We start from the raw sequence: 12,418 nt of genomic DNA, 5'->3' as shown, positions 1-12,418 counted from the left end.
GTATTACCTTCTGTCTCAGCCCAGTGTAAAATAAATGAAGACAATGTATCATGTTTGACTGAAAAAACAGAAGGCTGCACCAACGGAAATCATGTAGAGAGTTGAAGAAAAACTGGAACTTTTAGATTCTGTTCCAGAAGTAAAAAAAAAAACACAAATTAAACAATCTAAAAATCCAGCCTTGGAACATACTGTAAACTTATCAACAAAGCAGTATGTCATGTAGTTCACTGCATGTTAGGGGTGCAACAGATCACACAACCACGGTTCAGATCATATTACGGTTTTAAGTCACAGATTGGATAATTTTTCATATTAAAAAAAAAAGGGGCATGGGGGCAAATATAACTTTGCTTTCCATTTATTCTGTAAAACACTCTTAAAGCAAGGAACTTTTGCCCATGGTCTTAAATGAAAACAACATTCAAGATGTCCAATGTTAATAATATATATTAAAATATATAAGATACTCAATTGTTAATTAAATTGCAATATGAGGCATGATACCATCTTCTTTTAAACATGGTAGTGAATGAACCAATAGCCTGTGTCCACATCATCAAAACTTGATGATAACTTACAAACATGAACACATGTCTTGTTATACAGCTCAGCTTGTTGAATGAGCCACCAAACAAACATTCACCGGGGAAAAGTGCACCGCTAACATCAGTTGCAGCTAGATAGCTAATTAGCCGCTGCAGCACATTAAAAATGAAGCCAATGCAGAAGTGCCAAATGCAGTTCCTTGAATGGCCACTTGAGGCTGGCTCCAAAAGTGAGTCAATCCCCATAGACCCCCATATTAAAATGCCCAACTTTACAGCAGAAATAAACATGTTTATAGCCTGGTACAAAAAACGGTTTTGGTCTCTGTAGCTAATTTCCCCTTTCATGACGACTGTATGGGGGGTGAATATTTTTATAACTCAACCTTTTAGCCGTAAAGTTATGCATAATGAAGGACATTGCTGCTTTGAATGACAGGTCTACCAGCCACTAGGTGGCTTGTTTCAGCCATTCGGCCCGCCTCTTTGCCCATTTTGGATTGGCTGGGAGTTAAGCAGCGTCATGCACTGCCAAGATGGCAACGGCTGGAGCGGCTCACTTTGAGCTTTAAAACCACTCTTCAAAAACCAACAGGTGACGTCACGGTAACTAAGTCCATATTTTTATACAGTCTATGGTAAACATACCTGCTGATGTCACTATGGACCCGTTAGATGCTGGTTTGGTCGTTGCTCTTCAAAAGCCCTGTTAGCGGCTCACTGTCTGTCCATGACTTGTACTTACAGCAGTTTGTTTACTTTGTCTCCAATGAGACATTCAATTTTGCAATTAATCAATGGTTCACATGCAGGCCGAACTGTAGGTTCCGATCCCTAAGGATCACGGATCACCTATGTTCCATTACACCACAACTGCGTATATTTAGATAAGGACAGTCGAAATCAAAATATATATAATATTGATCTAATATTATTCAAGTCCCCCTCCACTTAAAAATGTGTTTTGCTTCTTGTTTCTTCAGTTGGATGTTGTCCTCTTCTCTGTGCAGAATGATGTATGTGCAGAGTTGTTTTCACATTCATCTGCTGAAGGAAGAAGAAGCTTATGAAAAACTCAAGACATTCATCAGGCAGACATTTCACTGTTCTCTATTAAAGAGCGGCTGAGATTGACACTAAAATGAGAATTGCTGGTCCACCTTAAAGGTCAGTCCACCTTAAGTGAGCCTGGTGAGGTTGCTAACTTCTGGGCTAACCCCCTTCAATAGAAGAGTATTTTCTTGGTCTTGAGAAGCTGCAGCATTTATTAACTGACACACTGTAGCCTGTACAGTACATTTACTGTCAGATTGAAAACTTACTGCTAACCTTTTCCTCTGCTCCGCTCACATCACCGTCGCTTTTCTGCCACTCGCTCTGTCACTTAACCACCCGCTATGTTGAGTGTATTATGAGTTAAGGGGTAAAGTAGGTTCTGCACCGTGAACAGTTGAGTGCTGCCTTTTCTGTTCCATCAACATTTGTTTTCACCCAACCGTAGCAAATATGTTCACATCGTCTCATCCCTTGTAAGGATTATGTGTTCTGCCACTACTGTTTGATATTTTTCTCATTTGCAAATGTGAATTTTTGTGTATGTGAAGAAAATGGTGGCACTGTATGACCCTTGTCCTGAATCTGTCTCCTCTTTCCCTGCAGACTGCAGACAAGGAGCAAGCCCTGGAGGAAACAAAGAGCTACACCACCCAATCTCTGGCCAGCGTTGCCTACCTCATCAATACGCTTGCCAACAATGTCCTGCAGATGCTGGACATCCAGGCCTCCCAACTCCGACGAATGGAGAGCTCAGTTAACCACATTTCACAGGTTGGTGCCAGGAACAGAAGATGACTCTGTAACCTCAGTTTGGTCAATTTTTAATGTGCTCATTTCATTTGAGAACATTGCACAACTGAGAACATTCTCCAGACTCCAGACTTAATACCAGCTAAAAAGCAGTTTGTATTCCTTAACGGTAACATTATTTGGAGAACACTTTGGAGATTCAAGATTTTCTTCCACCTGCAACATTATGTAGATGTATGAGAATCAGACAAATAAGAATCCCTTTCACCTGACCACATTGTCTTGAGCCAGGTGTTTACAGGCACACTGATACTGAAAAATGTTCTGAAATTAATGAAAAATGTCTTTTAAACCTGCAATCTGTCTTGAAAATATGGACACATAAAGCATAGGTACACCTACGTGCATAGAATCATAGATACAGTGTAGCTCTGTTCATGGTGAGAGAGCACATGGGTGAAAGCACACAGTATGTAATCATGTATGTATACAGACTCATTTATGTTGACTGCTCTGTGAACTGCATAATTCTGAGTGCAGCAGCCCACAATTCATCTCAGGAGGATTTAGTACAAAGATGGTTAACGAATGCAGAAAGCATTCGATAGGGTCCTTTGGACCTTTATTTTTAATACAGCAAAAGATTTGGTTTTCATCCCAAATTTATTTCATGGTTACAATTAATATACGAAAATCCTGTAGCAAAAGTAAAGGTGAACGGTACCCTATCAAGACATCTAAAAATACATAAAGAAACCAGACAGGGAGACTGTATGGCCTGATTTTTACTATGTGCATAGAACCCCTGGCTGAAGCAGTGAGACAGCACAACCACATTGAAAGAGTGTATTGCAATTCTTACAGCGTCTTTTAAATGGTGGAATGAATTAATAACTCATTTTATCTGGAATAACAAAAGGAAAAGAACAAAATTTAATAAATTAACCAAAGCAAAAGACTGTCCTAACCTGCAGAGCTATTTTAATGCAACACAAATAAATACAATTATAACATGGTTGAAGGACTGAGCAGAAGCATAGTGACTATTAATTGAGAAAGAATCCATACCAATACCCATAAAAACACTACCGTGTATAGACAAAAAGGATTATTCACAAATCAAAGGACTAAACAGATGGGTAGATAACACACTAAAAAGCAGGAAAAACATATGTAAAATCCACAAAATAAATGACTTGGTATACTACTGAGAAATAGTATGTAAACAGGACAAATAACATACTGCAAGTATGGGCATCAAAAGGATTAAAAACATATTCAATAATGCAGATAAACAATATCGTAAACTAATTTCAGTCATTAGTCTCTAGATATGAAGTAAGTAAGGACCTATCTTTCAAAATTAAAAAAACCCAAACTATTAAAGAAATGCACTCGTTAATTAGCTTTCTGATTAAAAATCATAACAAGGCAATCAAAAACACTGTCAAAAATATATAAAACTCTTGAGAACAATAAAGACACCAATAAACAAAAATGGATTTCTGAAATAGGAGATCAGCTGAATGAAGAGGCAAGCATGCAGAGAAATTCATAAAACAACAAACTTTAAATATTGGAGGGAATTTTTGTGGAAATTACAATTTTTTTTATTACTCCAAATGTACATTCTAAAATGAACACATGAATGAAATCAGACTGCTGGAGAAAATGTGGTGAGACAAAGGCAAACCACTCACACAATTCCTTTTTCTGTCCTTTTTTAAAATCATTTTGGCATTCAGTCATGGCGGGAATCATGGGTATTCTCAAAATGAAAAAAACAATTAACCCAGTGCATCTTATTCTTGGAAAACCACCACCAGAGTTAATGCCGGAAACTGACCAGTACCTATATAGAATACTCAGAATGGCAGCCCTAAAGCAAATAACTAGGAATTGGTTAAAACCCTCAAGACCATCAGATCAAAGATGGAAAGTAACAATACAGGAATCTCAGAAATGGAAAGAATAACATACAGAGCCCTGTTTTAACAATCTAAAGCGCACAATCTTAAGTGCATGGCGCAAGTGCATTTAGGGTGTGTCCAAATCCACTTTTGCTATTTTAATGGCAGAAAAATGGCCGATGTGCCAGGCACATGGTTTAAAGGAGTTGTCCATAGTCTCATTAATCATGGGTGTGTTTTCGGTGTAACATGCAATCAGTCATCTCCCATGCCCTTTAGAAGCGCTGTGTGCTTGCACCTTGGCGGATTGCTAATATGATGGCGCATTTGTCAAATAATAAGAAGGAGCACTTCTCTGCAGAGGAAACAGATCTGCTCATGTGCAGAGTGAAAACGCAGGATCCATAACGAGCACACTGCTGCTCCTGGACCCTCCTGTGGTCAGCCTCAGACCACCAGTTTAAGATCCTGTTCATTCATTTGTTGCGAATGTATTTTCGTTTGGTTTTTGAAAAGGTTTATTTTTTAATTACAGCTCTGGCTTCTTTAAAAATCGTTTTGTTAGTAATGGAGTGACAGGTTAAATCAGCAGGGTTTTAATTGTTGAAAGTATGGAAACCTGATCACTGTACTCTCAAAAATGTTAAAGAATATTTGTTAAATATTGTTCATAAATTAAATCATTAATTTTAATCATGTAAAGAATCATTAACACAGTTATCAGGACTGGATCAGCTCTCCAAGGTGCTGATCCTGCTGCTGGCAGCAGCTAGAAGCTGTTCAGATTTATTTCTTTAGTTTAATCATTGATTTCACCTCATTTATTTCCTCATGTGTCCCTCATGTCCTCATGTGTTGATGCAGCAGGAAAGTCAATCTGTGTCTGATCTGTTGTTGTCCGTCTGTTTAATACCTACGGTTATTGCCACGATTCGGTCAAATAATGAGACAATTTTATCCGCCATTGATGCGACTAGTTAATTATGATAAACATTATGCCTAACCATGATGACATGTATTTTTTAAAATATGTTGATGTACACAATAATATTCTTTCACATTGTAATCCTTTTATTTGTCATCTTTTGCATGTCTGTGCGCTGCTGCGCGTCCTGTGTATGTAACAAGCAGAGTTACACGCGTTGTGCAGCCCCTGTGTAGGCGCATATTACTGTCTTGATAATGCGCCCCTAAAATAACAGTGAAACACTGCACCATTGTCTTTAGACCAGGTTTTTGTTGGTCAATAGCGCAATTGCACTTTGCTGCCTCAAGATATCAATGCACCAACAATGCACCCGACCACACCTCATTTCAAGACCAACACACCCATGGGCGCTCTGATGGGTGCAAGTGCATTTGCTATTTAAACAATGTGGGCGCTGGACGGAAAAATAACAAAGACAGTTACGTTGCGCTTGGCGTCACTTTGCGCCGGGCGTAAGATAGGGCCCATAGAGTTAAAAATGAAGAGACAGAGTATAAAAGATGTTGATTTAAGTGGATTAGATATGAGGCCACCAATTAACTTATGAAATTATTCAAACTCCGACTAACAAAAGAATTTATAAAAGGACAGAGGCAGATCTTGGGAAAACAAATAAACCTCAGTGCCTTTGATGCATTCCAATTATTACTCCTTAATCACCGACTAGTTTTAAACGCAGAAAAGACACCCATATTACTCTTGCTGAATCATAAGCCCCTTTCACACATGCAGTCTATCCCTGAAATGTTCAGGAACATTTCCTGGATGGGGTCATGTGTGAATAGGAACAGGGATCGATATTCAGGGAAATCTGTACCGCCAATGTCCCACCTCAAGACCTAGTAACATTTCAAGGAAAATGCCGGTATGGCTGTGTTGTGAATGAAAGCCGTAACATTGCAGGGACAAGCACGTAAATGGTTATGTCTGTCTGATGAAAGATGGCAGCACTGGTTTCAGGTACTATGCACCTTTTAAATTTACTGAACTGCAAACTGCCCTCAAACTTGAGTCTTTCATTCCCTTTGGAGAATTTTAAGTCTTATTATCTGATGTTTTTTATGTTTCTTGTAATGGTTTTCATTATTATCATTTCATTCTTTGTTGATTGTGTAGTTGTGTTTCTGTTTGTTGATTTTATTCTTGTCTTATGAATTTCTTGCTATCAGGTCTCCACAGAAGCCCTGAGAGGCACCAACCTAAGTCTGATCTAAATTGTTTTCTTTCATGTTTATGACTTAAGAACAGATGGAAAAAACAGTTTTACCAGTTGAAAAAAAAGTTTTGCCAGGACAATTTTTCTAAGTTACTTTTGTTCACCCATGAAAACAGGTGAAAAAAAGTAAGTGAAATAAAAATTTGTTGTGTTTGTTTTTGTAATACTCATTTTGACCACAAGAGGCTGAAGTGCACCACTACCCGATGTTTTAAATAGGACTAAAAGCGTTCATGTTTTCACCCAGGTGAATTTTAATTTCTCCATGCACTCTAAACACAAGGTACATATATTATTATGTAACATAATTATGTAACATGAGACAGGTATAGACGCTAATATTTTTAAGTACTGCCATGTAAATAAAAGTTGACAAGAGTTTGAATCTCTTAAATGTTTTCAAGTCCTTAACACTATGGATGTATTCCCACCTCCAACCACAATGTGGTTGCAATGGCAGAGTTGTGCTGTCTGTATTTCTGCTCATTGACTCCATGGGCAGAAGAAGCAAATCAACATTATTATTATTATCAACAACTTTGCACATTGACATTGCACTTCCTCGTTTCCCCAGCAATCAACTTGCCAGGTATGAAGTAGATTGGATGAACATCCCCTTATGAGTGGCATGTTTTACCAATAAAGATTAAAAAACCCTTAAGAGTGTGACATTTGGACACTTGCTAAGGGAATAGGATGATTTTGTACATTTGATGATAGCTTTACACAACAGAATAAGCACTTTGGATACATTTTGGGAATTTAAATTAATATGGTTATTATTCATATTTATTATATAGGATTGGATGCTGTCTATTGACTATTGCAATTATAGTGTGATGCTTATTCTTAATCACTCCTTCAGTGGACAGGTGAACCATTGGTACTTAGACAATTGGTTCTCAAATTTTTTCATGTCAAGGACCCTCCAAATTGATATGTAACAAGCCGTGGACCCCCATTTCGTAAGAGGTTCGTACCAGGGATCCCTATCTGAGAAGATAGTTGTCAGATATGATTTAGTAGAGAATTCCATAACTATCTATACAGTAGGTGGGGAGATAACCGTGGAGAGAGTGAAAACTCTGATTAGAATAGTCATTCTTATCCATTGTGCTAACTTCTAGTGAAAAGAACATTAGTAAAATTGGACAACTCCCCATTTTTATGGGGAATCCCTGGAACCCCCTCAAGGACCCCTGGTGGTCCTCAGACCCCACTTTGTGAACCAATGACTTAGACCAATCTAAATGACCCTTGAGGGCAGTCAGCTCAATTTTTTTTTGTAAGAGCAACTGTGACTCTGAATGATGCTGTCTTGTTTCAAAGAGGGTAGAATGAGACCTACACACTGTTGGGGAGAAAATCAAACCTGATCAGCTGTGTGTAGGTAAGGTGTTATAAAGTATGACCCAAGCTATCCAAGCATATTGGATTATAGAGCTAAATTTGATTTTATTGGCAGATGAAAGTGCTCACAGAGAAAATAAGAATGTGTTGTTAGTCAACATGCAGTGCATTAAAAAGACCCAATTTCAGCTCACTCTCTCAACACATTATAATTATGCTTCTCACTTCAATGGATTTTCCCCTTCCCTTTCATTTTTTACTTTTAGACCCTTCCCTTTGTTTGCCATGGTATACAATATAAGATTATTGCTGATTGGAGTGGAATCATTTCATTTAAATGAATAATTCTTCTCTTGATAAAATCTATAGGAAAAATACAGTGTACACCTGAAGGTTCCATTGGTGGCAAAGTACCTGAACCTGATCAGATGATGTGATCCAGCTTTTCAGTATTGTGTCAGAGTTGTACCTATATTTTTGGAGAACTTCATCAGACATTTACACAACCTGATTGACTTCACTGTATGCAATCTCTTGTAGACAAGATATTACATAATTAAACCACAATCCATTTAATGACAAGTGGGTTCCATATTGGTAATGCCAGCCAGGCAGTAAGCTGAAGATTTATAATATCCCTATCATCAGTATCTAAGTGCATTTTGTTACAAAGACATTTCTTTGATAGAAATATGTTTCCACTCAGTTCAGCTTTTACGCATGCACCACCCAGTGGTTTCTGCCACAAGGTCTGTGGTTACCATGCATCCTCATAGTTGACTTTAGAGAAGACTAACATATCCCAAATACAGTATCTATTTACTGCCTCAGAATTAATGGCACCTATGGCAAGTAAAAAATCAAGCAAGTATGTTTTATAATACCAAAACCAGTAATTTGAGCATAAACCATAGTCCATTACTCGATCCATCTTTCACTTCATCCTAAGCAAGCGTGTCTATGATATTGAAAAAACTGTAGGTGGTTGGTGCTTCACAGTCCTTAAGGCCTAAACGCACTGGAAGCGATAATTGACGTGTCAGTTGATGGTCCAATGATGCAGTGCAGGCATCAGATTTAAAATTCCAACACCACAGAACCAACACAGGTTTTTCATTTTGTTCTTTGTATTAACCACTGCGTTAGTTGGATGTAATGAATGAATGAAAAGGAGAAATGCAGAGGAGGAAAATGAAACTGAAACTGAGAGCGTCTGTGTCCACAGTAAATCATCTGTTGACTGTTTGATGGTTATTTATTTATGCTTTGAAACGTGACTGCCGTGAAATAATCAGAATATAACGTTTTATTTTTCTCATTCAGAGGTTTTGTTCTCACTGTAGCTCGTTTTCCTTGCTCGACCACCACCATGCTCTCTCTCTCTCTCTCTCTCGCTCGCCAGTGCTCAGCTGGCTTGCGCTATCTCTCTCTTTTTCGACTGCAGAGAAAACTGGGTCCTCATTTGATGCTTCTAAATCGCAACAAGGTCGGAGTTGGGGCATCAAGACGTTTTGACGCGCCTCATAATGCTTTTAGTGCGTGTTTGGCCATTAAAAACAAAAGATGTACTTCAAAACGCGCGCGTCAGACGCTTCCAGTGCGTTTAGGCCTTAACATTTCATGACTTAACACAGAGATGTTTTCAGTATACAAGAGTTCATTTTTATCTAAAATGTTTGGTGGTCAACCTAATTCTCATTGTCAGATAATTTGTCATATGAAGATATTTTCATTAGAAAACTGTTTGCATTTTTTTTTCACTTGCAGCACATACCATCATCACTTTTTTGCTGCTTCCCACATTGCAGTAAGGCTGTAGTCTCCCGGTCGACTGGTTGATTAGTTGGTCAATATGCGCTCATCTGACCAAATTCTCATTGGTCAAATAATCTCTGTGTTCCTTTCATAAGAAGAAAAGTGCTACATTAGTAGCCTTCCAGTAACCCTTCCATTATTTCCTGCAGCGGAAGGGACAGACTAACAAATTACCCGTGAAAACGAAGGTGTATTCAAAACACCCTCGTTGTTTTCACAACTTTAGTCTGTTGTTTTGTCTGTTGTTTTTATGAGACTATACATGATTATATATGTTTAGAATCTAAACTTTAGATGTTGATTTGTGAGTGCCAGAGAAATGTGAAAAAATTTGCCACAAACACAATTGTGTTGCAAACTGGCAGCAAACAATAGAAACCACAGGTGCCACACTTTTTACCACACATTGCTAGAACTGTTTGCCAGAATGCTAACAATTAGTCACAAAACTAATTTGAATGTGAAAATGGGAGTTTGCTGCAACAACACCAGAGGCTTGCTACAACTGAAGAAGGTTGTCTTATGCTACCAATAAAGATGCTATTGGATGCTTTCAGACTGAGACACCGAAAATGTGATCTTTTTTAGACTGTTTCATTTTAAATAATATTCAAATGTACAGTCCTTAAAAACTTAGTATATGATGATACTTCAGTCAGAAAAAAGCTTAATGTGGAATGTTAATGTCAGGAGTGTCATTTTTTCAGCTTCAGATGTATCATTTGATTTGTTATAAATGTATTAGTGCACCTTCTCTGAGCACAGCCAACTTTCAGTATGTTGAGGGGGCGTGGCCTTCTGTTCATCGAAAGAGATGTCAAGTTAGTATCATAATACATGAAGCTTTCAATTATAAACAAATTCATGGGGCCATTTTGATTGGTTTCTATGGGCAGGTGAGGAATAAATTATCACAGTTACTATGGATGTTTTTGAACCACTAAAATTAACTAAATTGTAGTGAAACTACTTTCATTACTTATTTATTGACTAACTAACATCCTTTACAACTACTGACAACTGGCTGATGGGCCAATCTGGGTAACCCGAGTAGATTATGCAATCTCTTCATGGAAGCAGTTTGGATATCTGAAATGGTTTGATTCTATTGGTATCCAGTGGGATAAAGATAACAGGGCTTTTATCATTTTCACAACAGTTCTAAAAATTTTGGACAATTTTACATCAACATACCTTCTGTTCAAAATACAATGAGATGGAAAAATATGAATTTCATTGTATTGAATCTATAAATTCTTGCTTCCAGAATGTGAAGTAGCGCTGATTAAAATACATTTCTAGCCAAAAGAAAGACATGACAGCAATGTTACATAACTTGCTAACACACAATATATGTACCTTTAGAGTGAGTGGAGAAATTAAAACTCACCTGAAGAAAACATGAATGCTTTTAGTCCTATTTAGAACATGGGGTAATGGTGCACTTAAGCCTTTTGTGGCATTAATATTTCATATTTCGTATTACAACAACAAACATCCTGACCAAAAAAAAAAGATTCACCTGCTAAAACTTTTTTTTTTCACCTGTATTCACAGATGGAAAAAAGTAACTTAGAAAAATGATCCAGGAAAAACTTTTTTTTTATAACCTTTCAAAACTTTTTTTTTTCCACCTGTTTTTAAGTCATAAACACATGAGAGAAAACAATTTAGATCAGACTTAGAAAATGGATTACCAGAATTTTTTTTCTCACTTGCCTCTCAGGGCTTCCATACTTCTCTCTTGGAAAAGAGAGCTTAATCGCAATAAGACTTCCTGATTAAGATTAAATTAAAATATATACATATATCCCAAATAAGATCAAAACCAGGATGGGCGCTAATATCCTGCATGGCTAAGAAATCTGGTTTCTCCTGCTGGATTTCTCTTAATCCATCATTATAAATTCTTGTTTACAGCATCTAAGATGTCAGGTTACTAAAAAGTCGACAGTAACCAGTTAACATAGGTGCATTTAACTGCACAGTCTGGGAGGACAAAGAAAACCAAGACTCTTCTTCATGGTTGTAGGTGTGATCACACACAGCCGTTTAGTGTGAAGCATTGCTCAGGCTTACACAACACTCCTCACCCACACATCTCACACTACAGCTGTGTCGAATATTATCATATTCCTAGACAAACTCACATATGCATATAAAGTAATCTGACGAGTTACTCAGTGCACTCTCTGATTCATCATTACAGAGTTTGAGTTTTAATTTGGCTCAACACCGACTGAAGGAAAATGATTTCTTTCACTGAACATTGAAATCCACAACCATCCCTTTCCAGAGTAGCTGTGTAATTAAAGGGATAAAATCATAGTTTTCAGTGGTACAGAGAATCCATTCTCTGTTCAACAAGCTGTGTCCTCATGCCTCTGAATAATCAGTATAATCAGAATACTCTGCATACAGAAATAATGATGTGCTTGTCACCGTTATGTCACGCCAGCCCTGTGATTGCACGTCATAATAACCACTTTCTGTTCAGTGACACACAGTCGCATCTGTTATGTAGGCAAGTGCGAAATTCCCTCTCAGAAGGAATCACACTGAGAAGATCCAGTTTGCATTTCATGGTGTGCTAATCAGTCAAAAGAGTAGAAATGTAACATGAAGAGGACATGGTTTAAACAAATGCACGATGCATCTGTATGATATACCTAAACGCACTCATTGAGTTCAAACTTATAGACCAAATGCTGTGTCTTTGGGACCTCCTAAAACAAGGAGGGTGTTTTGTATAATAACACTCCTGCTCCAGGTTGAAGAACAGGTG

The 12,418-nt window shown here is 37.7% G+C and overlaps 1 protein-coding gene across 8 annotated transcripts in view; it reads left to right on the top strand.

The window, feature by feature from the left end:
- The window catches only part of LOC137193244 (abl interactor 2-like), a 64,632-nt gene that overhangs the window by 17,968 nt on the left and 34,246 nt on the right, over window positions 1–12,418 (top strand). For 7 of the 8 annotated variants that reach the window (XM_067604558.1, XM_067604554.1, XM_067604555.1 and 4 more), the window contains exon 2: window positions 2,208–2,375. In XM_067604558.1, the coding sequence (XP_067460659.1) occupies window positions 2,208–2,375 (168 nt within the window). Of the gene's footprint in view, window positions 1–1,094; window positions 1,155–2,207; window positions 2,376–12,418 lie in introns of those variants that run through there. The other variant, XM_067604556.1, reaches the window with a different exon arrangement.

Source organism: Thunnus thynnus, chromosome 11 (genome assembly GCF_963924715.1).
Source record: "Thunnus thynnus chromosome 11, fThuThy2.1, whole genome shotgun sequence".
NCBI classification, from domain to species: Eukaryota; Metazoa; Chordata; class Actinopteri; order Scombriformes; family Scombridae; genus Thunnus; species Thunnus thynnus.
This window is presented reverse-complemented; position numbering and strand designations above follow the sequence as displayed.